The sequence below is a fragment of the Sphaeramia orbicularis genome, chromosome 15 (genome assembly GCF_902148855.1).
Source record: "Sphaeramia orbicularis chromosome 15, fSphaOr1.1, whole genome shotgun sequence".
Lineage (NCBI taxonomy): Eukaryota > Metazoa > Chordata > Actinopteri > Kurtiformes > Apogonidae > Sphaeramia > Sphaeramia orbicularis.
Window position 1 is genome coordinate 45,407,708 of NC_043971.1, and position 27,153 is coordinate 45,434,860.

The window sequence follows — 27,153 nt, forward strand, 5'->3', positions numbered from 1 at the left end:
ATAGATTTCTTTTAAAAATGCCCCTACAAAACTTACTTTGCTCCTACAAACCAGTTTTTTTCTTTTACAAAACGCTTTCTGCATGTACAAAACTTTGTCTGCATCTGAGTCCAATCAAGCAGTAACACGTGGACACATTTGGTGTTCAACAGTCTCATGTAAGCAGAGTAACTTATATACGTATTATACATACTAGCGGCATTGTACCCATGGTGCCATTGTATGATAGCGCCCTCCCGTGGTGCAACAGCGGCATTGCACCCTTATGCCCATGCTGCAACATTGGGACATCGGTCGGACAAACGCACTGGACACAGAAACGTCCATTATAGTAGGATTTGAGTAGGTATTTATAAGCACTTTAACATTATGTATAACAAAATTTGGGGAGATAAAATTTTTGGGTGAAAAATATCAGAAAATTACTGCTCAGTAACACGTAGAAATGGACATTAATTTTTTAAGCTTTACTCAAACATTCAAAATGTGGTTGTTGACACAAATTGATATCAAGTAGGACAAAACCCTTTAGATGTTCTTTTCAGCTATGCTGAAAATAAATTTTAGAGTAAAATATTGAAAAGTCTCTGTTTTATTGACATGAGAATGTTGTAACACATGGACAGGCTGCCATAGTAACACATGGACGACTTTACCATTTACTCTACCATTGTATGCATCACCTAAAATGTTGAGTTATTTTTTAAAACAAGCCAGGTATAATCACAATGCTTTATTCAATGTATTTAATACTAACACGTGGACAGGGCCTTTTAAGCAACTCACAAATGTTCAAACTCATAAATATCAATATTATTCACACAGTAATGAAAATCTAATACTTGAAACTTAATCATCTATATAATCAATTGATTGAATAAATGTTCACATTTTTTAGACAGAATTTTTGGCATCAAACTCGAGCTATATTTTTATGTCTGAAGCATGGCTATGGTGTAAAAAGTACAATCAATAATACTGGTTGCAACTTTTTTTTCCCAACAAGCAGTATTTTAAAAAGGACAACAGTCCATAAAATCGCCCCAGACATCGCCCCATTCACTACAATAGAGCAATTGCGAAGTACCACCGGAATGTGTCTATTTCACCTTAAACTAGACTTTCATACATTTCCTGAAGGAAATGTAACCTGTGTGCTTGCCTCTTGCAGGATTGTTGGACTTGTGGCTAGGTGCAATGTATAAGCAAGAAACAGTGTCCATTCACTTCATATGGGGAATCTGTGTGACAGTGTTTGTTGACTGACATCACCACAGACTTTCTGTAGAATTGCATTCAGATGAGAAGCCCCTCCCACAGTCTGTGTCAGTCCAGTTAAAGCAGGGTTTAAATAGGCTCCTTTAACTGAATAGCTCCATGTGTATGTGATCCCAAGTGAGCTCATTCTTTTCATATAGAGAATTTCTGTGAAGGTTTTGAGCTTCATTATATTTTTTTAATATTTATTTTTGTAATTGTATTCATTAGTTATTGTTTCAATTTATTTATTTTTAATTTTAGTTTAGCTGTGTTTTTCAGCTTTTTTTTGGCGTTATATGGTGGTTTTCCTGTCAATTGTATGGCTGTTTCTTTGTGGAGCCTTAATTAGTTTTATTGTGTACAGCTGTGACACAGAGCACATTTGCTGTTACAATGGCAACGTGCACTCCTGCACATAGACTGACAGAGACAAGGCTCATTTCTCGCTCAGAAAACCCTCTGAAACAGTTCCTGAACAGCTGCTAATTACAGGAAAACTGTAAATGATAGCTGAAAACTAAAATGATTGTGAGACCTGGGGAACACACAGATGTTTTTTTTTTTTTTCCTGTACTGTGAGAAATGACCAAATTACGGCAGTGTTAACACTCATTTCACGAGGAGAAAAAAAATTCAGTTTTCAACATTGGCTCCTATGGGAGAAAAGAAGGGATTTCCTCCTAAATTGCTACCTGCTATTTCATTTCAAAAAGAGCTAGGTCTTCAAACATGGGTTCATATGAATCCCAGGAACTGTGGATAAATTTTTGGAAAAGATCATTCACCTCTTATGTATCATTTGGCTGGGAGGGTGAGTTATCCAGAAAATTTTCAGTTGAATTTCCGCTGCTCCTCCACTCTAGCGTTACGACATCACGCACACTAACAGAGGACATTTTGACAATTTTCACTCAACTCGGGTATTTTAAGACTTGTCTATTGAAAACTGTAAACCCCATCCTCATACCAAATACATTCCTCCGGAGAGGACAAAAATGCCTGCATTTTAAAGTCTAAATGAAGTCTGTAGGTCAAAGTATGGCAAAATAGTAGCGGCCGGAAACAAGTGGCTTTTCTGGTGGATTTTTTTCCCCTCCCCATTCATTTCCTATGGGAATTTTTTTTTGCAGTTTTTAGCAAATAGCTCTGTGAAAAATTCACAAATCTCTAATAAAAGTCATAGCACACCATTCCTGTTGAACCTACACATTTTGATGAATAATTTGCAGGGATTTTCACAAAGCCCTAGGAGGAGTAGCGCAGCGAAACTTTGCCTGGAAGGTGAAGAAACGCACGGAAGAACAATAGGTGGCTCGTATCAATGCCTGAGCCCCTAATAAGTCGTAATAATAAGTCATAATAAATATTACTAACAATAGTCCCCTGTGCCTTGCATTGTATGCAAGCACACAAGGAATAACACCACTTATCATTATCCGGCAGAGTGAAGTTGGTTTCGTTCTTGAAACCAGTTCCGAGAGCTGTAAACGGAACCAGTTTTGTTTACAGAACTGAACCAAGCCAGGCACCAAGCTCCAAGCCCTGGCCTCACTGCATCGTGTCCCGCACAGCACCTGGGATCCAGTGCCGAGTAAGGTTCTCCATCAGCTCCAACTCATGTGGACGGTGCTGCCGGTCTTGTGCCAAGGCACGTATTCCCGCTCAGAATTGTTTCCCCTGGCTGTGGGAGCGTGCATGCATTGAATGAGGGCGGAACTGTGATACTGCACAAAAATTCACCTAAATAAAAGGAAACTAGTCACATTTGCATTGTTTGAGTCTTCATTTTAGTGCTCTGGTTTTATCAACGAGGTTTTGCAGAGTAAAACATGGCTTTTCAATCAAACCAAATGCTTTAATTTTTACGTGTTATTCAATGCCTTATTGATTAAACTATATTGAAATCATGCTGAAATCGATTTGTATGGTGTAAAGGTTAGGTAATGTGCTTACAACATAGGGGATGGAGGTCTGAATTCCGATTGGCTCTAATAAAGCCTTTTGAGTTACAGTAGTGTAAGAAAAGTACTGTGAATGCAACAGTTTAATTTTATTTAATTTCTCAGAAATATCAATCTATTTCTGCTTTCTTATTAACTGACATTTAATTTTATAATCCAAGATTTTGTATGGAATAAAATAAAATCTGCTATTCAATCTGTCGAAATTGTTGTAATTATTTTCTGGGCTCAGTGGGATCTACATGATTTCAGGTGAGGCCTGACCATCAAGGGATTTACTCTGTATATAATTCAGATATAGGTCAGCAGATAAGCAGCAGGTGCTGTTTGACCCTCAATATGGTGACCGGGGCAGGGTCCCGGTGGTGGTGACGTCAAGGTCTGGACACGCCTCTCAACCACACCCCCATGTCAAAAAGAGGCCATAATGGTTTGTAACCTCAGTTTTGTAAATTCAAAGTTTGCAAACACAAAGTGTTTTGTAAAAGTAAAAAACGGGTTTGTAGGAGCAAAAATAAATTTTGTAGGTGCATTTTTAAAAAAGAAATCTATATTTTTGGTTTACAAAACTTGACTTGCACTTACAGCACTTCAGGTATGTTTACAATATAATCTGGCCTCATCTAAACACCATACTCTTCCTTCTTCTGCTCTGTCCTTGTGGTCCAGATCAAAAGACTGAACAGAACAAGCGAAAAATAAGCAGAGCTCACCAACACCCCCACCATGTCTGAATAAGCAGAGCTCACCAACACCCCCACCATGTGCTCAACACTTTGACCCTCCTGCTCACCAATATGAGCATCTGGACAGATGGTTGGATGGACAGGTTAAACGATAAACTGTTATAGTATATAACCATCTGTCCTTTACGACTGGCATAACCAGTTGGCCAATTTTTAAGTAAGAAAAAGAAAGGGTAGGCCAAAAAGCTAAAAAATAATTTAAAATATATAATAATTAATTAAAAACATTATACTGTGCACACTGCATCTCTAATAGTGGCCTTGGAAAAATCAAACTTTATTTTCTAAAATTCATAAAAAATTTTAAAAAATCTATACAAAAACTGAGATTCAGCCATCAAACTGTGCATTGCACCTCTCCTGGCAGCAGTGGCGGCTGCTTGTCTTTCAGACAGGGGAAGCTCATCGTTGGCTTACATCAAAAAAAAAAAAAAGTCAAGTTATTTAAACATACATTCGGCCCTCCGTTCCTTTTTAAGAAAATGGTCAGTGACCTTATCGTACCATGTAGGCGTCTTTTCCAGGGACTGGACCAGTGTCCTCTGAATGTCCAGCAGAGCTGGGCTGCTCAGATTGCCTTGGCCCATTGTGTTGTGGGTGTAAGACTTCAGCCTTTTTAAACTAGAGATGCTCCTTTCACTCCGACCTAGCCGACAGTTTGATTGATTTAACTATCTACAAAACGATATTAAATTCGAACAAGAAATGATTTAATTGTGTAACGGAAACAAGAAAACGCTGAAATTATCTTAAATTGAAACAAGGAAGTACAGTAAGTGTATTTTATTTACAGTGCAAGAAATGAACGAGTAATTTCATAGTGGTTTCTCTCTTTCACAGCAGAATGTGTGACGGTTTTAAACTGAACTGTGTCAGTGAAGGAGATCTGAAAACAGCTGTCAATCAAACAGGATTCAGCCTTTCGACTGATCCTCCAGTGAGCACGTGGGATTCTGGCGTCCAGCCCGGCCGAGCTCCTCCCACACCTCCATTCACCCCCAGAGACGCCCGGCGTCCGGGGGCGGGACAACATCGTGGCATTTATCCAATTACCGTCCAGTTTTGAGGCAATGAAAAAAAACTGTTCCACTCAGTCCCATTGAAGCCCAGAGACACCCGGCGTCTAAGGGGAAATGCACAGCAGAGATCGAATGAGAAAACAGCGCAACAGGAATGTATGAGAAGTGAACAACATCGTGTCCGTTGATTTGTGATAAAGCTGATTCTGAACGAACTCATCTTTGAGATGAACGTGTTCTAACACATCTGTAGTCAATAAAATGTCAACACAGCCGTACATATTTAACCATTTGATTTTCGTAATTTTAGGGGAAGCCGGGCTTCCCTTGCAGTCTGAGAAATGGCCACTGCCTGGCAGTAAAGAAAATGTACCAAATTTGAAAAGAATCGGGTGAATAGTCGAGAAATCGGTTGGACAAAACTCTCAGACGGACTGAATTCCTGGTATATGGTACATAAAAACAGCAGAACAAGTCATGTCTGACATGTACTTAACACCCCCAGTCCACCTGAGAACACCTAAAAGAAAAGCATGTGCAAATACAGACTGTGCTAAGTCTCATCCACCAGCTGTAATACAGGGGTATAGACAAATTTCGCCATTGTTCATCCGAGTCTGGTTTCGACTAGCTCTATATGTAAAGTGTCATGAGATAACTTTTGTTAGGATTTAGCACTATTAAAATAAAATTCTGATTTAAATTACTATAATTTCAAATAACTGCACTAGGATGACATAATGACAGATTTACAACACAACTTCACTTACATGGTGAAAGGTAACTAGATTTTTTTTTGTTCATTGCAGCTGCAAATTAATACATGTTCATACATACAACTTAATACACGATTCTCTAAAATCTGAGTGTTAGTTAACTGGTGTTATTCACAAACACACACAGGAGACGTATGGTACTCTTTATTTCTTAAGGAGGCAACTTATGAGAGCATTATTTACAATACTGGGCTGGCAACGGGATCATTTGGTTTCCTTGTAATTGTAGCACTAATCAGGTCTCCAGAACATGTCAACACTGTGGAAGGGGCAGCCTGACCGTGTCAATCAAAGTGTACACTGGATTCTACATATAGAACGCTGATCACGGCTTTAATTTGAGCTAAATGAAATAAAGGATCTTCTGAGGGGAAGCAATCTCCACTGGAACTTAGTGAAAGTGCTAACACCTGTTTACTTTGATAGGAGAGCAACTGAAGCTCAGAACAGATTCAGTTTCTTACAACAGAATCGTTTCTGTTCATTTCCCACTACGTGAAACAATTTGCACAACAGCCTTCGATAATCTGAAATTTCTCAAGCGCTTTCATTGTGAAGCCCTTGTCTGCAAATCATTTCATAACTTTTAACTGAAGTAGAAACACATTTAAAGAGCCTAATTTCAACTTATTTCTGTACTAGCAAACTCACTGAGCAACAAAAAGTGCACCACCACGGCAGCCTGTTTCTCTTCTGATGTAAATGCACCAACATTCATGTGGAGTTGTCCCTGCTGAACCCGATGCCAACTTGCCCCGCTGTGGAAATGTGGACAGCTGACAGACAGAAAGCCAAGGATGCTGGGAGATGTGAGACATGGAGTGAGGGGCAATTCAGAAAAAGGGGGGGGGGGCAGTGATGTCATGACACAATCAGGCTTTATTACTGGAGTCTCTGAAATTTAAAATCATTCAAACATCTTGTTTTCAATCATTCATCAAACTGTTGTTTAGCTCCATGCATCCGTCAGTCCATCCCTTTGTCATTTAGTCCGTCCATCCTTATCTCCCAAACAACTCCCCCGCTCAATCTTCCAGCACCAGTGTGTTGAGTTCTTCGTCGAGTTCCTCCAGGTCTTCTCCTGTGAACAGGTTTTCGTCCACCGGCACTTCCTCTTCCCCGTCGTCCTCCCCTCCTCCTTCCTCCCCGCCTCCCTCGGCTCCTGATAGTCCGTTGGCCTCGGTGCCGCCGCATGCTCCGTTCACCTGCTCCTCTGCAGGCATGAACAAACACAAGACATGGCAGGAAGTGACTTGGCGTTGGAGTTCAACACGTAAACCAAATCAGAGATGACTAGTGGAAATTCATGTCTCACTGTTATACAGAACAGAAGATGAGCAAGTAGGTGTACAGTGTAAAATTTCTTCCTGTGTCAGGGAATTATCTCGATTAGATGCCAGTGGCTTCTTTGGGATCATTTTCTGTAAGGGATGGCATGTTGAAAATGTATTCCAGTTCACATGTAATTGGCTTTAACAGGCCCCACCCACTCAAACAAAAGCACCACTCCCAACTGTTTACATCACAGAAACAATACTCTTAGTCTTCACATGTACTCTCATAATACCCATCAATATGCATCTAATTAGTGTAAACTCATGATTTAGGAAGCCTTGCAACTCATATGACTGCTGAATGATTTCCCACTGATATACGAGGGAGAGTGAAAACATTCTCAGACACGTTATATAATGTCAAAATGCTCAACGCACAGCCCCAGCAATTCTACAAAGTAATCTACCGATGGAAACACATATTGCAAAAGTGTTTAGACTGTAATAGAGCTTATATAGAAAAATAATTTTGTTATTTTGATAAACTTTATTACATTTGTCTTGAGAACTTTTTGACTCCTGCTCAAATTTTTACTATATACTCAAAGAAAACAAAAAAGCACCAAATGTATTCTACAGGGAGCCTAAATGAAAACCTGTAAAACGGCAAACTATCGGGTCTGTTCTAGTTCGGTACAGTTGGACATCTGACCTGAAACTTGAGACTCATCATCACAATCCTGCCTGACCATCCCTAAGTAGCATCTGGTCTCTGATTAAAAAAGTCACAAAATACCATCCACATTACTGTCAAGAAAGATTCCGTGGCTAATGCCTGCAGAAAGGAGCGTGGCCATTAGTCTGCTTCAGTCTGATCAGCTGTCAGTCCACTCTTGTGTGTTTTCAACAACACTAAAATACAATTGTTACTGACCAATCGGTGACTGGATAACCTGGTCAGCCAGAAAAATGTGAAGCCATAGCTCAGACCCAAATCAGACACTACTGTCTGTTCAGATTAATGCTAACAGGGGTCATACTTGCTCAGACATATGTTGGAGAAAACATATACTCGATGCTCATTTATTTCTGGTGTGATTTGTGGAATGAAATGTGTTAATGAGACCTTTTCTGACAGAATGTTTATAAAATATTACAGTGACACATTACACACTCCTCCACAGTCGGTGAGCTTTACATCCCCTGAATAAAAATATTAGGGGGTTCATCTCTTAAGTCTGTCAGCATACTCTGTGTTTCTTTTGTTCTTCAGTATGCAATCCAAACTAACCTAACTAACATGTTGCCAAAATTAGATCTTTTTTCCCTCAAATGAAATTTAATTTTTTTTTTTCTGTGTTCTTACCTGTTTCTGTTGGCTCAGTCTTATTTCTGGAGGCGAAACGGTCTGTGGATGCTACAGTAATGCCTGTGTTGTCAACCTCTTGTGGAACGAAACGGGATAAATCTATGTCCTGGATCTCTGTGACATCAATCTGAAATGAAAAAGGTCCCATAAGGCAGTGGTTCAGGTAATGCATAGAGAGAGGCATAGGTATGGGTTTCCAATCACTCAAATCAGTTTGTGCATCAGTCACATTATGTTGCTGTGTAAAAAAACCTCTTAATGTAATCTATAAAATAATTTTCTAAAATTAAGAATATATTTAATTGCAATTTGGTTTTATGCAACATTTTGGTGCCAGAGAAGGGGGAACCAGGAATTTACCATATGGAGCTGCTTTTCAGTGCATGTTCAGAATGTTTGAGAGGGGTGTTGAAGTATTGTATGGATTTGATATTACTCTGATGTACACTTTAGTTTTATGTGAGGACTGCACAACACAAACTGGTATGAAATCCTGCAATGTGACAACAGGAGGACATAATCATCATCCCACAAGTTGCTTTCAAACTCATAAACAAATAGCTACCTCTTCCTCATGTTCATATTCATCATCATCCTCATTCTGATATCGTGTGTCATCGGCTTCGTCATCGTCATCGTCAACCAGCTCTGGACGGAACTCGAACACCTCGCGGCCGCTCACCTACAGAGACCATGATTAAGTTAATTTAATCAGAGTTATGAAAGGGTAGAGGCACACAGTGTCCAATGACTAGGCACAGAAACATACACAACTGTTCTTTCCAAACTCACCACTAGCGATTTTCCAGCCTTGAAGTCCGCCTTCTTCTTCTCCATCTCCTCTCTTGCCTTGTCCACCTGTTCAGCAGCAGACAGTTACACATATTAAGGCCAGATGAGGCCACATTTTTCCTCTAAAGTTATGGAACAAATACTCTTAAGGATGGACAAACAGAAAACTGCTAATGATCACATTCTGACCTTCTCCTGCCTTTTCCTCTTCTTCCAAGCCAGGAAAGTCTCGAGGGTGATGCGAGTCACATTTGGGCCCAGAGCTGCACGCTGGATGAGAAAACATCAGGACATGAGGAATTAAAACTCTTCCACAGCCCAGCAGAAATCCTCCTCTGTCATCTCACTTATATATAACTGGTTTGCTGAACACACCATCAAATTGTTTTTCTATTCTTGTACAATACTCAGACAGAACTATGTAAATGTGTCTATGCTCTTCATCCACAACAGTATCGGTTTTACTGTAACAAACTGACACTGACAGTTGCTAGTTCTCACATAAAACTGCCTTCTACAAACTTAAGGTCACACAACTGTTTTTACCGGGTCTCCAACTGGCAGCATAAAGTATAATAACTCTATAATATGTAGGTAGTCTGAGATTAACATCTGCCAAACGCCAAAGGAGGGTAGATTATCAGTTTGATGACTAAATCCTGAAGATTTTCTGCTGCACCTGAGGGTAATGGTTTGTAGATACAGCATGATGATGGAATAAAAATTTGTCTCCTTGTTATATGTCATTTAGTGGTGATTTATTTCTATCCTTTCTGTCTGTGTTAGAATGACTGACACACAGGGGCACGCTGTGTACAGGGGCACCTTGTAAAGTCTGAAATCTATTCACAGATGGCCATGAAGGGTTTTTAAATCAGGACATTTTATATCGGTGTCTTGTTTTCCTTTATTTAAATCCACACTAGTCATGCACTATTCATTCCTGTCATGTTCTTTCACTACAGCACCACAGTATTTCTGATTCATTTCAACACTGACAAGCTGTTTTGTTTGTTTTCAGAAAACTCCACTTCATTCTGTCCCCCCTTGTCTCAGCATGTTTAATAATTAAATACTACTGTTGTAGACAATATGCATACAAATTGCTCTATAAAAAACATTCTCAAAAGGTCTGCTAAGTTCCTGTCCTTATGGCCGACAAATTGGAAAGTTAATTTCAGATGCTACAAATTCATTACAAGACGTTAGAAATGCTTATTTTACTTATTTTTGGGAGTTAGGATCCCACCATGGAGGCCATTTAGTTTCTTTCTGGAAATAAATGAAATGGTCATGCTTATATTAAAGCCACACTACAGATTAAAGATGTTTTCCACATCATTGACAAAATGACGGCATCCTTCCTCACCCTCCTTTTCACCTCCACACCACATAGAGCTGACAGTAGATTGTTTTTATTAATCCTTTTACAGTCAAGGAAAAGCTATGTTTCCCTCCATGTGTCCTGACCTCATTCTCTATCAGCTCCTCCAGCGAGACCTCGTCCTCTTTCTCTTCCTTCTTCTTGTCTTTCTTCAGGACAAAGCCGGGTGGCAGAGCATGCCGGTACATGCATGTGTCGCCCCCCGCTGGACACACCCAGAACCAGCCATACTTATTATTCTCAATGGCCTCCAGGAAATACTTACACACCTGCAGAGAATAGATTAGGGAACGTCACACAGAGAAAACATCCAGTATCACCCTGTTACTGCTGCATTATTCATTATTCCTTTATTTATTTAGTAGAGGAGGTAGATTAGCACAAGAAATCACTTACTTAAACTGCATCCTCTGACATGTTTATTATCAATTGGGGCTACATGGCCATTATTAATATAACCAATGTAATAAAACCTTCACAGATGTGAAATAGAGCTGCATGATTAATTTAATTGTCAGCCACTGCAATATCATATAATCACAAAAGGCTGCAGTTTAATTAAATAAGACACATGAATGTGACTGTTCGTGAGCAGTCTGTTCAATATTTACACTAATAATAAATAAATGATTCATCAGTGTCTGTTTAGGCAGTGAAGCTTAGGCAGTGTGTGTGGTTAGGCTCAAAATGAGGATAAAGGAACATTTACAGTTTTTGAGTTTCAGCTGGAAAAAAATACATGTCAAAATCAACAGCAACCTGTCTAGTTTACTTGATAACTTGATAAGTTGATCCATGATACCAATTCACTCTGCCCTCATTTTAAACCACCATCATCTTAGCTTTCTCTGACTCAGCTGCTTCCCAAAGACCAACCTGGTCTGGTTTGTACTCATGTATATCCAACTAATGAGCCCGGAAGAGTTATTTAATCATGAAATGTTCATTTAACCCCCCTCTACTTTTACAATTTAATATCAACAGACTTACAATTTGTGTTTTGGCTTTCTTCTTCTCAGCCTCTCCGTGTTTTTTGTTGACCACCTCCTCCAGTTTCTTCTCGTCCCAGTTCTCCATAGTGTCTAAACAGCAAAAAAACACAAACTCCATGTAAATACATATCACAGAAATTACAATTTGTTAAACTGTTGTTCATCATGAGCGTACTCAAACTCAGCTTGTATAGCACTGTTAAGATGACACTGAACTGCTCTATTACACAATAATATGCACATGACCTAAATAACAGACTGACCTTTCTCCAGGTCTTCGTCTCTTTCATCCACATACATGTTCTTCTTCTCGCATTTCCTCTCCATTGATAGGTCATGACTGAACTTGCATTTATCGCCCTTTGTGCATTGGCCCTGCTTAAAGAATGCACACAGCACCGACTTTGGGTCAACACCTACAGAAAGAGAGAGAAGAGTCAATAATCAATTAGTCTTTTGATTAAACTACTCAATACTCAGAGAGATGGAGGAGGTAAAACTGGAGTCAGACAAGAGCAATGCTATGCTAGTTTTTATGTGGCACAGAAGTACAAGATTACATAACATGGAACTAACACTCAGGAGAATTTACATCACAAGAGCAACTAATAATAACCACAAGTCATCATCATCTAATCTTCTGCATTTGTCACAGACAAATGACAAATGTCCACATTGGATATATAGATACAGATTAAATGTATTAATCCTCAGGGGGATATTCAGTGCCCATCAGCTCAAGAAAAGAACTGGCATAAAAAACATAAACAAATAATTTGCCAATTATATACAAAATATCCTAATATCTAATAGTGCACTGTGGTTAAATAACTCACTTCCTTATGTACAGTTAATGTTTTAATGAAAATAAAAAGAAGCTCTTAATGCCAACAGAACAATAGATGTTTATGAACTGTCTTCAGTAAGGACCTCACATAAAACATTATGTTTGCTGATCTGCATGAGTCTGTTACCTTTGCTGACTTTCTGGGCAGTGACTACAGGTTTAAACAGCTCATTAAGTTCGTCCATCTCTTTCTTCTTATCATTTTTCTTGCTGGTCTTATCTGCCTCGGCCTGGGCAATCTGCACAAAAACATTAAAAAAATCACAAAAAAAAAAAAAAAAAAAAAACATAACAGTGATGCAACCCAAAGCAAGTAGTTTCACTTCGCTGTTGCAATTTCACATAAATTTCAGTCAAGAAACTGTGTATAAACTGTGTATTAAAAGGAGAGGAATACAATATCAATCAATCAATTTTGATCTATAAAAGGCCAAATCATAACAAAAGTTATCTCATGATACTTTACATATAGAGTTGGACAAAACCAAACTCTACGGCCAATTTACAGAAACCCAACAGAATTATTCTCAGTACACTGAGAAGCTGAGACATTAAGACACCTGACTGAAAAGATACAGTCTAAGAAATAAAGGAAAAAAAGACACTGAGAAGAAGAGTTTGCTAACCTGTCTGGCACTTTGTTGTCCATATTTGACCTGCTGAGTAACATTCTTGATGAACTTCTGCTGTTTGGCCCCCTTTTTGTTTTTCAAGCCAAAGGTCTTGTCCTAGAATAAAAACAAAACATTAACATCATCCATTTCTTACTTCAAATGATCAACATTAGATGGCATCATTAGATGGTAGACACCTATATCTTATAACCAATGCTGAACTCAATTCAGTTTTTATGTTGTAAAACTGGTGAGAGATAGGGTTGGCTAATATGCCTGGAAAATGTGATTGATTTCCAGTAGATGTGTTGATTTTTTTTTTTTCTTTCATTTTTTTTTCTTCCCCTTACATGGATCTTACCACATTTGATGAGTTTTCTACTGTGGACATGAACTCCACATAAAACATGATTCAAAAGTAGTTTTCAGTAATAAAAGTATAGTATGTGTATAATATCAATAGGCAACTACAAAAAACTAATAAAAAGAAGCAATTGTGAGTATGCCACTATGCATTGTTACATTTTTTAGAAAAAAAAATTAAATCAATCAATAGTGCTAAGGTATGACTAAAGAAACTTCAGTCATACCCAAGTAAAAACTTGAAATAGCTTAATATAACTTAGTACCCTGCTCTAGTTCAAGAGTATAAAAACCATAAGCTGAGAAATAATTTGTTCAATTTTACATTAATCTTCATCTGAAAAATGTCATTGATAAAAGAATTGTTGGGGAATCAGCACTGTGACCAAAGTATTGGTTTTATTGCTGGTATTAAAAGCTGTTAATGGATTCGCAGCCTACTGATCGTGTGCGTTGTCTTCTATATCGCTATTCGTAACAGTTTTGCAGACCATAACAGACCTCAATGGGAAACTTGTTAAAAGATAGATTTGATGATAATTGATGGTTTCTGTGTTAGCACTTGTCAACAATAACAAACACACAGAATCCACCAGGTAATAAATGTCACACACGTTCGTAATCAACTTGTCAACTTAACAACTGTGTGCGTTGTAAATCAGAACAAGTACGTTCCACTTCTTACATTAACGAAAGCAACACAATGAGTTTTAGTAAGCTGCGGCACTTGGTGTCACTAGAAGTGCTCCCATATTCTCTGACTTTCTCCAGAATCTTCAGTAGTAATAACACATTGTACAGCTTCCAGTACAATCTGTGTCTATGATAGGACAGCTAAAGGCGGCTAACACCGACACCGGCTTGTCGGTGTCGCTACACCGAAGAAGGACATGTAATAAACATTAAATTAATAATAATAATAATAATTGACATTAACAGTACTCTAAATCCCATTGACATGTACATTCATCTTAAAAGTGATCAATTTCCCGATCTTCTTAACAGAAACAGATTCAACTCCGGTCTACGCAACGGGGCCCGTCAGATGCGGGCCCGCTACAACACTACCTTTATCCCGCTTACTCTCTCACGGATAACACCGGTAACCATAAATAACGCTGATTTACGATCGTTGTATAACACAGCTCGTAAAATGGACAGTTTTGGGGGTGGACACCACTCTTATAATAATAAGTGTAGCCAATTCGATCGACGGCCCGGCCCTGCTAGCACCCTGACCGCATCCGTTAGCTACATAAGGTAAAAATGAATAAGATGCTTCAGAACAAGTAATAATATTCATACAGACTAGGTTACAGACAATACTATATAGCTTGTATACAAGACAATTTACTACAAAGAGAAGTGGACGTTTGATAGACACTAGCAACGTAACTTTAGCTAAAGCTTACTTCTGTTAGCTTCAGTCAGCAGTGTTACGTTATCTGGTCACCTAAGGCTAAAACCAACATGCTAACTCGTGCGATTTTTCCTTTTACCTCAATTATCTTTTCCTTTTTCTTCTCTTGCGTTTTTTTATTTCCCGCGACCGGGGCGGGCTTCTTTGGAGGCATGCTGGCTCAGGTTTAGCTGTACTCAAAGCGCGTGTATCGGTGTAAAATGTGTTTTAATAAGGTGTTTCAGCTGGGAAGTCAGCTCCACATTACCCAGTTGTTGCTAGCACAGCGACGGCGCTTTAGGCCACATGTGAGTTGTTGATGTCCTATGGCGTCATCGCGTATCAGGTGCGTGATGGGTACTGTAGTCCACGATTTTACCGCACAAGTATCCCTTCTCAAAAAGGAAATACACTCAACAGTACCACATAAAATATACCCTACTCATTTCTTTATTGTTGGATTGACTTACATCGACTCTTCTTGTATTATTTGTAAAGGTTTCCCCACTTTCCTCATATCTGTTTCAGAGGCCTTAACCTCGACATATTTTTGAGATTAAGACTATAATTGTTGTTGCCATAGCTAAGTGAACAAGTACAGCTAGTCTTCGACATAGCCTTGAGAAGATGGTGAAAAGTTATCAATTCTCAAATTCACTCGTATGTGTATGAAGCAACAATCTGACAATTCACACATGACATGTTAACAAATTTAATAAAGAAATTACCTGTGTATTTAAGTTGTGTTGACAACACCTGTTTTTCTTTATAAGTAACACGTAAATGGAAGGTATGTGGCTGATTGTGAAAACAAGAAACTCAGAAGGTAAAATAAAGGTATAAATGTTTACGAAAAAATGTTAGATTGTGTAATAATTACTTCAAAAGCTCTTTATTTAATTTACAGTATATTTGTCAAACTTTGTACAGTGAAGTTTCATTAGTTTCAGTCTTATACCGCCAGATGTCAGTGTTGCAACGTCTGCAAGTTGAGTTGAGACTACAGAGGTGGTAATGGCAGTGTAGAGTTAATCTTAAAATATAATTTTTCAAGTTAAAGTTAAACTTGAAACATATAATTTTAATAATGTATGAAAATCATATATATTTTTTATAAGCTGGAGATAGTAACTGCATGAGCAGTAACTGACTGAAACGCAAAGAACTATTCTCTTATTCAAAATTGAAAACATTTCAATTCATTTTGTTTTTCTTTTTTTAAGTGGCTGGATTCAGAAAAAAATGTAGTCAAAAGTACAGCATTACTGAGACAATTACGTAAAATAAGACATTTTGTCAGTCAAGGAATAATCAAGTTTAACATAAGATAATATTCAAGTTGCACTGAGATGATATCATATTTCATAGCTCATTTTGTGCTGATGCTTGATAGAAAAGACTGACATGGAGCTAGAAATGATGAAAACAAACAAGCCACAGAGCAGTTTCAGTCATTCTGGGCCTGATTTGGATCAATGCCTTTAGAGCAGTTTACACAAACACTATGTACAAATTCAATATTATGCAAAATCTTGTAAGGCTGAAATTGATGTTGCGGTATTGTTGTTTCAGCTAGGATCAGGAAACCTTGAGGAACAAAATGAGTTCTGTTCGATAGGTAGTTCACAGTTAATTTGCATGGACATTAAAAAAAGGTTGTTAAACTGCCGCCATCTGGCCACTGGACACGACTGTTTTATTAACATTTTTCCTTCATTTAACAGCTTTATTAATATAGATCACTGGCTCTGGTGTGTCCTTTACTGCCTGTTGGATGGGGTTTGGTTGAACTGAGCTCTAAGTAATTTTGTGGGGAATTAGGGGAAGGCAGAAGTAGAAGAAAAGCAACATCATCAAGGGCCTCAATGAGAAAACGGGGCTCAGTAATGAGACGAAAACTCCTTGTGTCCAGAAGCGTGAGATTGTGTCATGACTGTGGGGCAGAGAGCCAACCAGCAGGGGTTTTACCGCTTCAGCTGCTGATTCAACTTGATTTAATTAGATTTCACTTAAGTTACTAATGGAATTTCATTTGGCACATTTGACATGTGTGGCCTTTTTCCATGTCCTGGCTCAGTTAAGACGGGAAGTTCAGTGTATATGTGTGTGTGTGTGTGTGTGTGTGTGTGCGTGTGTGTGTGTGTGCGTGTGTGTGTGTGTGTGTGATACAGCAAACTACATTGCAGTAGTTGAGCCAAAATGGGTCACACACACACACACACACACACACACACACACACACACACATACGCCTGCTCCTTTTGAGCTCTCATGAGTTTTAATGAGCTTTGCTTTTCGAGGGTAAGGGACAACATTTACTCAGTTTGGGTACTCACATAATGACAGTACTCGTAGTGTGCTTTAATGAGTCCCACAGTGAGACAATGAATTTACTCTAGTAACAGGATCTTTGGCTTCCAATGTGTTTCCAAGCCATGTGTTAGCAGCCTCTGTGCTGACAGTTTGCCTGCAAGGTTTTGACTTTTTTCCATTTCATCTGATGCGGGGATATTTATTTATAACACATTTGTCGTGCGTGGTGCTCTTCCACCTCACAGCTGAGTTACCTGGTGGATGCATGTGTGTGTGTGTACAATAGTCTATATTGACACAACTGCTGACTGCATGGCTAAGGGCTAAATTTTAAAACAACAGAGGGGGTAATATTGCCTGAAGCTAACGTTCACTTTGTGTTTCTGTATTCTTACTTCCATACCCTTTTTGTCTTTGCGTGTGAGAAGCAGCAGTCTAATAAATCACAATATCTGCCGCAAGACCATTTTCCCTATAACCACCTTCTTCATATTCATATAAACATCGATCTTTTCTGCAGAGGGCATGTATGTCATGTACGCAAAAACACACGCACACACACATAATGCATTTGAATCCATTGGTGCCTGCAGATAAAAAGAAAACATTTCCTCACTAATTAGCACAGCATCAGTCGATCTGTGCTCGTGGCATCTAAAGAAAACCTGACATCACACAACCTGTACGCGTTAGGATTTTTCTGAAGTAATAATCCAAAGCATCTTGGAATTCATTCTGTCTCGGCCTCCTCCTGTTTTCAAGGACAAACTGCAGCACCTTGTCTGCACAGCTGACCGCTGAGCGGGTCATCAGCTGTCAGCTGCTGCCCATCAAGGAACCACACAACACCAGGGGCAAAGAAAAAGGGCAGCAAAGATTGCTTCCAACCAGGCCCACCCAGGTAACTTACCTGCTCAAAAGGAAAATGATTAAAAAAAACAAAAAAAAAAAAACTCCTCTCGTGGTACAAACAGAGCATACAGCTGCATAAAGAGCCATTTCTCCCATCACGTCAGCAGCTTTTTCACTGCACTCCACTGAGATCTCATCAGTCTCTGTGGCGATCCAGTTCTGGGCTGCTATGCATAAGTAGAAATGTAACTTAGTTTAAGTGTCATTTCTCACAGAGATTAGAACTGAGCAATAAAAAGGAAGCATAAGACACACTCAATAACTTAATACAATTATAGCATTAAACAAAATTTTTACATGACCGATGCATCATGAACTGTTTGTACTGTTAATGTTGTTAGGCTAGGGAGTGTAGTTATGAGAGAGACAAAGTCCTCCCATTTGTGGTTGCACCCCATCGAGACTTAATTTGAAAAAAAAAAAAAAGTATTGCACTCAATGATGAGTGACCGTCATCCTCAATTATGCCATCATTCGCACATATTTGTCAGTTTACTAGTCAAGGATGTTACAGTTTCTTGTAAAATTGTTCAAATTAAAATATGTAAATACCCACTCGAATGTTGTGGTGGTGACATCATTGTAACAGTCTCCCTCAATCATCTGTTCAGAGTCTCTGAAGACATCTCTGCAGCTTTAACATGACATGACTAGTGATTTCACTTCTTTTAATAGTTTTTTTTTTTTTTCCCATGCCTTTAGATACGCCAGTAAAGATATCCAGATATAATGTTGTTTTGGTGTTGGTGATGAATCATGACATGAGAAGGGAGATGTCTACTTAGGTATTTCACACCAAACTAGATGTTTCTTTACTATCTCTTCCACAAACTGTGACTTTCTTGGGTCATAGTTATCCTCATACCCGACTATATGAGCTTATAACAGAAGGAAAGAACTGTAAGACGAAGTTGAGTATGGTACCTCACTGGAAAGATAAACCTTTCTACAGACTTTGCTGTTGCTACTGTTTGTTTGACATGTGGCTAAACCAGAACCTACATATTACACAAGTTCAAACTGTTTTGTTTTTTTTGTCCTCAACTAAAATATATAAAATTTATAAATAATCCCAGAATAGGCCAGTTTTGCTTCAACCAAAACAGTTTCCATTTTTTTAACACTCACATCAGCATTGTATGGGTCTTAGCCTGTTTTGTTAGCAAATAGATTTGCTTGATTTGAATTATATTAATGACAGTGCTTTAATGACTGTGGAAAAATGCAGGTCCCAGAGTGAGACTAGTTGAGAATCACTGGTTTATTGTGGACTTTGCTCCTTATTTTAAAGGTTCAGTCTGTAATCTTCATCATTTAGTGATGCATACATTGGTGTAACTGCACATTACAACTTAAACAAATAGCCCCTCACCTCAACCTCCCCTTTAGTGGCTGCCAAAAATGCAAAAAAAACACAACAGGCCCTAAACGGAGCCAGTGTTTGGTTGTCAGTTGTGGAGTTTATGAGGGGACATTAACTCTGGTCCAGTCAATCATAGTAGGTGACAATAATGTCCCTTGTTTGCTGGATGCCACCCCATAAAACAGACTGGAATGTAAAGTAGTGGCTGATTCCATGGAGGTGATCCGCTCCCTATGTAGATATGATCAGCTCATTTTTAGCTAACAACAAAACCTTTCATTGTCAAGTGCTTTTACACCAATAAAAACACAATTATGGAGACTATATTGAATTTGTGCAATTAGATTTGCTAAAACTTCTTGGGAACTTATGTACAGTTGGCGCAGTGGGCCACAGGACTTATTACCTCCGCCAAGGAGGTTATGTTTTTGCCGGTGTTGGTTTGTCTTTCTGTTCGTCTGTCTGTCTGTCCATGTGCAAAATAACTCAAAAAGTTAAGGACGGATTTGGATGAAAATTTCAGGAAATGTTGATACTGGCACAAGAAACAAATGATTAAATTTTGGTGGTGATTGGGGGGGAGACACTGATCTGCCTTGGCGGAGGTCTCCGATCTCTAAGTGCTTTTCTAGTTTAATACTGAAATGGTTGTAATTTTCTTCTTTATTTATCTTTTTTTTTTTTTTTTTTTTTTTACATTTCTTTCACCTTGTCTTATCTACTTCACAACCCCAAGAGAACAGGTGTGAATTTGTCACATTTAGCTCTGTGTTTTATGTTGGGATAATAAGAGATAGCAGGAGCAGGAGTTATACTGACGGCAAAAGAACATATTTTTTTCATCCAAGAAAAGGGGAGAATCGTATCCTTTTACTGATAACACAACTCGTCTGCTAGCTGCATTGTACTCCGGTCCCTTGAGGCTACTGTCGGTGGAGAGATTGTTGTGTGTTCCTCCTCTCTTGGTGGATCTCTTTCTCCCCATGTGACGGTTGAAAGTATGTGCAAAATGAGGAGTCTAGAAAAGAGTGCTTTGCTCGATAATCCTGAGGGACTGACACAGAAACAGAATGTTTAGCTTACTGTTGATGTTTAAAATAACTGAACGATTTTGTGCTTCATTTGTTCCATGGTTTTTTACATGTTTACTCCATATAACTGCAATGGAAACATCTCATTAATGTGTTGATTCCAGTTACTCGCAGAGAATAAATAGCACCAATCAAAAAAGATGGACCAAGAAATGTGAGATATTTCCCGGTAGCTATTTTTAAATAATGTTAAACTGTATTCAGGAGGATTTGTCCTTTAACTAGCTGTCCTGTTATTCATTCACTGCAAAAAATGCCTGGGCTCCCTCTCACAATTGAATAGCGCTGTTTGTAAACCTTATTACTGTCAGTCATAAGTGCTACCACCGCTTCATTTCTGTGGAAGCACCAGCTGCACTGATGACGGAGGGCGTTTTTATTGCAGTGTATTCAGCTATTGACTCCCTGCAGGGTTTTTATCAGCTCATGTTTGTCTTTGAGGCATAAAACTCTTGGTTGGTTTTTGTGATTGTACTTGTCTTGCCATACTTTATTGCATTCTTGCAACGCTTTTTTATTGGCAATTTCTATTTCATCAATTTATCGTTAAACCCATCTGCAAACTATAATTGTCCCATGAGAAAACAAAGGCTAGAATGACTTGCACTCATAGAGATACAAGGTATATTAGGTGATAACTGGGAAAACAGGTACATTAATGAGGAAGGTAATATGTTTATAACTCGATATTTGTATAGCTTTCTTATAAGGTGCCAGGCAGAACCTAAAATAAACAGTGCACATTTATTAACTGTAGCCGTCATTCTTTGTCTAGGCAACATGCAATAAGTGTGGCGCACACTAGACAGCTTCCAGTCCATTACTGGGCCAACAGAGCCAAATAAACCTTCATGATCCCATTAACACCTATGGGCAATTTAGATTTCCCACTCAGCCCAACTGTGTGTCTGTGGAATGAACTCGAAATCCTGAAGCAGTCCCCACAGCAACAGGGTGCACATGCAGGGTCCACAAAGGCCTTAAGCTGCCTGGCAGGTTCACACCTAGAACCTTGTTGCTGTGAGGGAGTGTGAATCACTAAAAAGTCTGGTTCAATGAAAGTTGGAAAGCTTTGGTTTATTAAAAAAAAAAAAAAAAAAAAAAAAAAAGAGCTGCGGCTTGGATGTAGTTATGAGCTACACTAACAAGACAATAACATATTATTTTGCAAATGTCTGAAGTTAAAGTATTTCAGTAACTTGGTATGTAGCGTTAGCTCACTATAGAAGAGCAGAAGTCCCACCCCATTTCACTGTGTAATGTTGAACATAATATATGAATGATGATCATAGAAAAACAGTTTATGTGAAACATTAGAACAGTGTCACCATTTACACCTATAATGTTTGTAAATTCAAAATAGAATTTTATAAGCCAAGAAAGTCACAGAGTTTGTGGTAAAGATGGTAATGTAATATCTAGTTCTATATTAAACAGTTCAGTGAACTGCAGCAGTGGTGTAGTGGTCCCTGGAGAAGTGGGTATACTCTCAATTTTCCCCTTTTTTTTTTTTAAGTAGTCCAGAAAAGTGTGATGCTCTAGAAACAGTGACATGCAAGACTATTCTATTTAGTATACCCAAAAATCAGCAGTATTTGCTCACCATTATAAAATTATGACCATGACTTGATCAGGAGCATTTTATAGGTATTGCTGGTTACAACCCCCTCCCCCCCAAATGTTAATAAATAGCACATACTTTCGGATTTAAAACAGAGGGTCCACAAAAAGTGGGTGTAGTTACAATAGCTCTGACAACTTTTTTTCTTTATCATCCATGACCAAAACCTGTGGTCCTAGAACCTGACAACCGTTTAGGGAGTGGATTTTTTTATACCCCACCTGTCTAAACTGTGTTAAGGCTAACGTTAAGCATAATTAATGGAATGGCTGTTTTGAATGACAGGTAGGGGAGTACTTTCAGTGTCTGCTGAGTTGGACTTTTAAAGCTTTTGTTTATCAAATCAATTTTTTTCCCCCAACTGACAAGTCTATTGTTGTTGTGTTACAGAAGTGTCAAGGGATTCTTAATGCAAATATTTAATGAAGTCTACTATTTTAATTCCAGAAACTCTTAGCATAACTTAGATGCAATAGGTTAAGTTTAGTCCTGTATTGCAAGTTATGGTCTGTCTGTGATGGGCTAACTACAAAGGCTGAACCCAAAACAAGACCACAAAATACAAGTAAAGTTGAGTGTTTTTATTAAACACTTTAACAGGTAAAATTATACAACACAGATATAATATTAATTCTGTGATGCCACTGAGTCCGGGGCTAAACGTCTGGGCTGCGGGTGGATACGGCTGACGACCGGCTTGGCCGGGCCGGGAAAACCCCAACGGAATCCCCACTAGGGACAAACAGAGGGTGGTCAAAAAACAAGCCAGGTCATACACGGGGAAGCAATCAAACAAGCAACGGTACATGGGGGACAGGCAGAACTCACGGTCAGTAATCCAGGCAGATGGTCGAAGCGCAGGTAAACGGTGGAGGCTGAGGTAACAAAGGGAGTAGGCAGAATCAGAGTCGGGTACACGAACCAGGTCGCTGACGAGCAGGCAGGATAGGCACAGGCAGAATCAGTGGTCAAGGGACAAAAACGGGTCAAAAACAGCAGACAGACTAACAGGATCCAAAAACGCTGGTGAGTGAGCACAACAAGTTGTAAAACACAAACTGACAAACAAACAGGGGAAGACACAGGGTTTAAATACACAAGAGGGCGGGAAGACAATTGGACACAGGTGGAGACAATCAGGGAGGAGTCAGGTAATCAGCACAGGTGGAGCAATCAGGGAAAGGAAGTAAAGACACCAGACATGACACATGAGGGAAACTTAACAAAAATAAAACAGGAAATGACAGACAAAACAGAAAAGACAGACAAATCCAGACACAGTCTGGGAGCAGACATGACACTGTCAGGTAGCCTGCAAATAACAGGGTTATCGCCTCTCTTGTGACTGACATGTGACACATGCTTTCACATCTGGTGTCATGCTCTCATGCTGCCCAAACAGTTCACACACCAAAACAAACTGACATCAACAGACATTAACAATTAAACATGTTATAGTTACATATTACCAAATTTTTGGTGCATGATGCTTATCTATCTGTTGATCTGATAAATGTTCAAGCTGATGTTATGTTGCTTTGTGAGACCTGATTTTCCATCACAGCTATGTATAAACGATATGGATGTTGAACAGTCATACCAGGTTAGTTTTCTGCTATACTGAAGCCAGGAGCTATCACCATCTTTTTAGTGACTAAATTTGGCCGAAACTGGCCAGAGCTAAGGAAGTGTAAGGAAGTATAATTGGGCTAATGTTAAACATTAACTTCAGGCAATCACAAAATAAGCCTACTGTCATCTCAAGGATAAAAGATCTGATGTCTCAGCTGGACCTGGAAAAACTAGTCTGCGCATTCATCTTCAGTTGGCTTGATTACTGTTACAGCGTCTTTACAGGTCTCCTAAAAATTCAATTAGCCATCTGCAGCTCATCCAGAACTCTGCTGCTAGAGTCCTCACTAAGACCAAAAAAGCGGACCACATTAGTCCAACTCTGAGGTCCTTACACTGGCTGCCTGTCCGTCAGAGGATAGACTTCAAAGTTATGTTGCTGGTCTATAAAGCTCTGAATGGTTTAGGACCAAAATACATCAGTGACCTCCTGACCCAGTATGAACCTACTAGACACCTCAGGTTATCTAGATCCAGTCTTTTGTCAGTTCCCAGAGTCAGAACCAGACACAGAGAAGCTGCATTCAGCTTCTATGCTCCACATGTTTGGAACAAACTCCCAGAAAGCCCCAGATCAGCTGAAACACTCAGTTTATTTGAATCCTGCGGACCTCACTACTTATCTGTTCACACACTATCCTTGCATTTTGTTTCTACGTACCCAGATATTTATGTTTATGGCACATGCCACAGAGTGTATATTTGTGTTTTTTGCCTGTGCATTGCAATATTGGCTTGTAAACACAAGAGCAGCACTTGCTTCTCGTGCACCAGACTCAGTCACATGATCATGTTTTAAGATGATGTAATGACATGGTTCTGACTTGGCTCTGCTTGACTCTTGGCCTATGGAAAACCAAACTGGTTCTTTGGAGGCACCAGATTGGAACCAGTTAAGCACTGGTTCTAGCACTAGCACCTAACAAGCACCAGGTGCTTACCTGCACCTTCACTCTGTGGCATTTATGATAAACATAAATATCTGGGTTTCTATATTACATACGTAGAAACATAATGCAAGGATAGTTCGTAAACAGATAATTAGTGAGGTCAGCAGAGCAGTATTGTTACCCAAGTTTATATGAGGCACAAGAAAACACGGACAAAATGAACTTTTTGCATTTTAAATGGGTTTATTCACACTGAGGTTAAAAAACAACAACCTCAAATTTAAAAAAAAAAATTCTTTAAAAACTGTACAAAAGGGAAGAAAAATCAAGGTGCTGTTGCTGTGTGAATCTGCCCCCTAATCCATGGGTCACAACTCTGTAAAGAACAAAGCAAAGAAACCATGCTTTAATTTGACATGTTCGCCCCAGTGTGGACAATAGCTCTGTCTACTGGAACATGGCTAAGTTTACTACTTAGTTCAGTTCTGACTTTTATGAACCTACCGAGAAAACAGTTCTAGTATTATACCAGTGGCTAGCATTTTAACCTCTGTAACAGTTGTAGCTTGCTTTAATCTCTAAAGTCTGAGAGAGTCTGGTTTCGACCGGCTCTATATGTAAAGTGTCATGAGATAACTTTTGTTATGATTATATAAATAAAATTTGATTGATTAACGTCAACTTTTTGTGAGCCATTAACCATGTGTTTGAGAAACAAAACTTACCAGTATCATATGCCACTGTTTGAACAATGGACTTGTCCACAATTGAAAGCCGCAAGTCTGTGGCTGCTGTGGCCGAGCTCAGTGCACCGGTAGTCTGATTTTTAGAGGCCTGTCCTCTAAAATCCTCTAAAACCCAGTCCAGCAGGTCGAAATGTGGGATTCTTTTCAGCCTGCTGCTGCGTCCAGGCTGTCTTTTCTGGTCCCAGTAGTCCTTCTTTAACTTCTTTAGTTTGTTTAGAAGCTGGCCCACCGTCTAGTCATAGTAATCTCTCTATATTTTTTCGAACACCGGCTTTGTGCAAGAGGCTACCTCCAACTTGTCGTGGACTTTGGATGAAGCCCACAGTGCCAGAAAGCACTGGGTCTCCTCCTCTGTCCACTGCTGCTTGTTTTTGGCGTCTATGACTTTCTCTTAAAAACTAAACTAAAAACCCACTGGTTGTAGTTTTAAAAATGGTGGTTCATAGCTTTTGCTGTTCCTGCTTGGGTCCGTAACCCCTGCCCACCCCCACACAGGGGGTTGCATCATTGGTCTGGCCCTAGTTTAGCCCAGCTTAAAGTTGGTGCTTGCCTGGAATCTGTTTGGAACCACTTTGGAACTGGTTTGGTTAGGTGCAAACTGGCTCCGAACCAACCCTGGAACCAGTTTGGTGGAAAAGGGGTCTAAAAGTCAACAACTGAACCAGCTGTTAATCAAATTAAAGCTCCACATAGAATGGATCATAGTTTTCTATTTCCCATAAAATCCTTTGGAAAAGAGAACTGAGATTTCAAAAGGACAAAGTAAAACTAGCATCACTCCTGGAAAAACTATTGACTTCTAATGCAATTTTAAATGAGAAGAGGAGCTAAAGTCGACCAAGCTATAATGTAGGCAACATTATTTGATCTTTCTAATGTCTGAAAATGAATAAAATAAACATATAGTACCCTTTATCGGTTTAGTGTATGACACAGTGTGATAGTATTGTGAATTTGTATTTCCATGTGGGAAGTCCCAGGGTGGTGCAGTCAGGCTATATCCTTAAATCCCAGACCTTAGCTCTTTCTCCTGCCTCCTCCACATGTGTAAACTACACACTTTTTGTGTATATTTGGATTTGATGGTGAAATGAATGATTAAGTGTGCATATGCATGACTAAGCCTCAAAATCTCACTCCAGCCAAGCACCAAAACTTTGCAACCCAATGTATTTATAGGTACATTATGGAAAGTTGACATTAATGCTGTTATTAGCCTACTGCAAACCCAATTCATTCTGTGTAAGTGAGAAACTGCTCTCTCCACTCCACTTTCTCTATTACTCTCACCAGTAATTCAAAATAAATTGAGTTTTAGATTTAATTAAATTACTGTTATAATAGGTTTTACAGGTAATGAAGACTTAAATAATTTCCTATTAAATAAATAAACATGTTTTTTTTTCTTTTGCAAAGAGTAATTATAAGTGATGGTAATGAAGGAGAAGATTATCCTTCATTGTTTTTGAAGTTCAACTTAACTGGTTTTGTTCTTGAAAACATTCTTGGATGAAAAACAAAATGTTTTCAAGAACAAAAATCAGTCCACTTGAACTTAGAAAACAACCAAGGACGAACAATGACCTGGACAAATTAAAACTTACACAGACAAGGAGAAGATTAGTTAAATTTTATACATTTTTTAAATGAACTGCAGCTTTTTTGTAATTTCCCCTCAGTCTAATTAAACTGGCATGCTTTGGTTAGCTTGCTGGCTAGTAATATGTGTTTAGATGGCAATCGCTAATGTTAGCCAAATGTAGCTCACTGTGTAATGTTAGCTGCTCTT

At 38.9% G+C, this 27,153-nt stretch overlaps 1 protein-coding gene across 1 annotated transcript; it reads right to left on the reverse strand.

Moving 5' to 3' along the window:
• Nucleotides 1-5,891: 5,891 nt before the first annotated feature.
• On the reverse strand, nucleotides 5,892-15,093 carry zc3h15 (zinc finger CCCH-type containing 15). The gene is made up of 11 exons (XM_030156152.1): nucleotides 14,897-15,093; nucleotides 13,047-13,148; nucleotides 12,548-12,659; nucleotides 11,837-11,989; nucleotides 11,572-11,663; nucleotides 10,668-10,850; nucleotides 9,387-9,467; nucleotides 9,198-9,263; nucleotides 8,971-9,087; nucleotides 8,403-8,532; nucleotides 5,892-6,975 (listed from the first exon to the last, which is right to left on the reverse strand). The coding sequence occupies exons 1-11, from the start codon at nucleotides 14,969-14,971 to the stop codon at nucleotides 6,788-6,790; spliced, it is 1,299 nt and encodes a 432-aa protein (XP_030012012.1). The 5' UTR covers nucleotides 14,972-15,093; the 3' UTR covers nucleotides 5,892-6,787.
• Nucleotides 15,094-27,153: the final 12,060 nt, after the last annotated feature.

Bases quoted from the DNA above. Each gene is read 5' to 3' on its own strand.
- zc3h15 (XM_030156152.1), bottom strand. From the start codon at position 14,971: ATGCCTCCAAAGAAGCCCGCCCCGGTCGCGGGAAATAAAAAAACGCAA. The intron at 10,851-11,571 runs GTAAGTCTGTTG...TATTCTCTGCAG, and splicing joins AGAAAGCCAAAACACAAATT to GTGTGTAAGTATTTCCTGGA. The intron at 8,533-8,970 runs GTAGCTATTTGT...TTTTCATTTCAG, and splicing joins AATATGAACATGAGGAAGAG to ATTGATGTCACAGAGATCCA.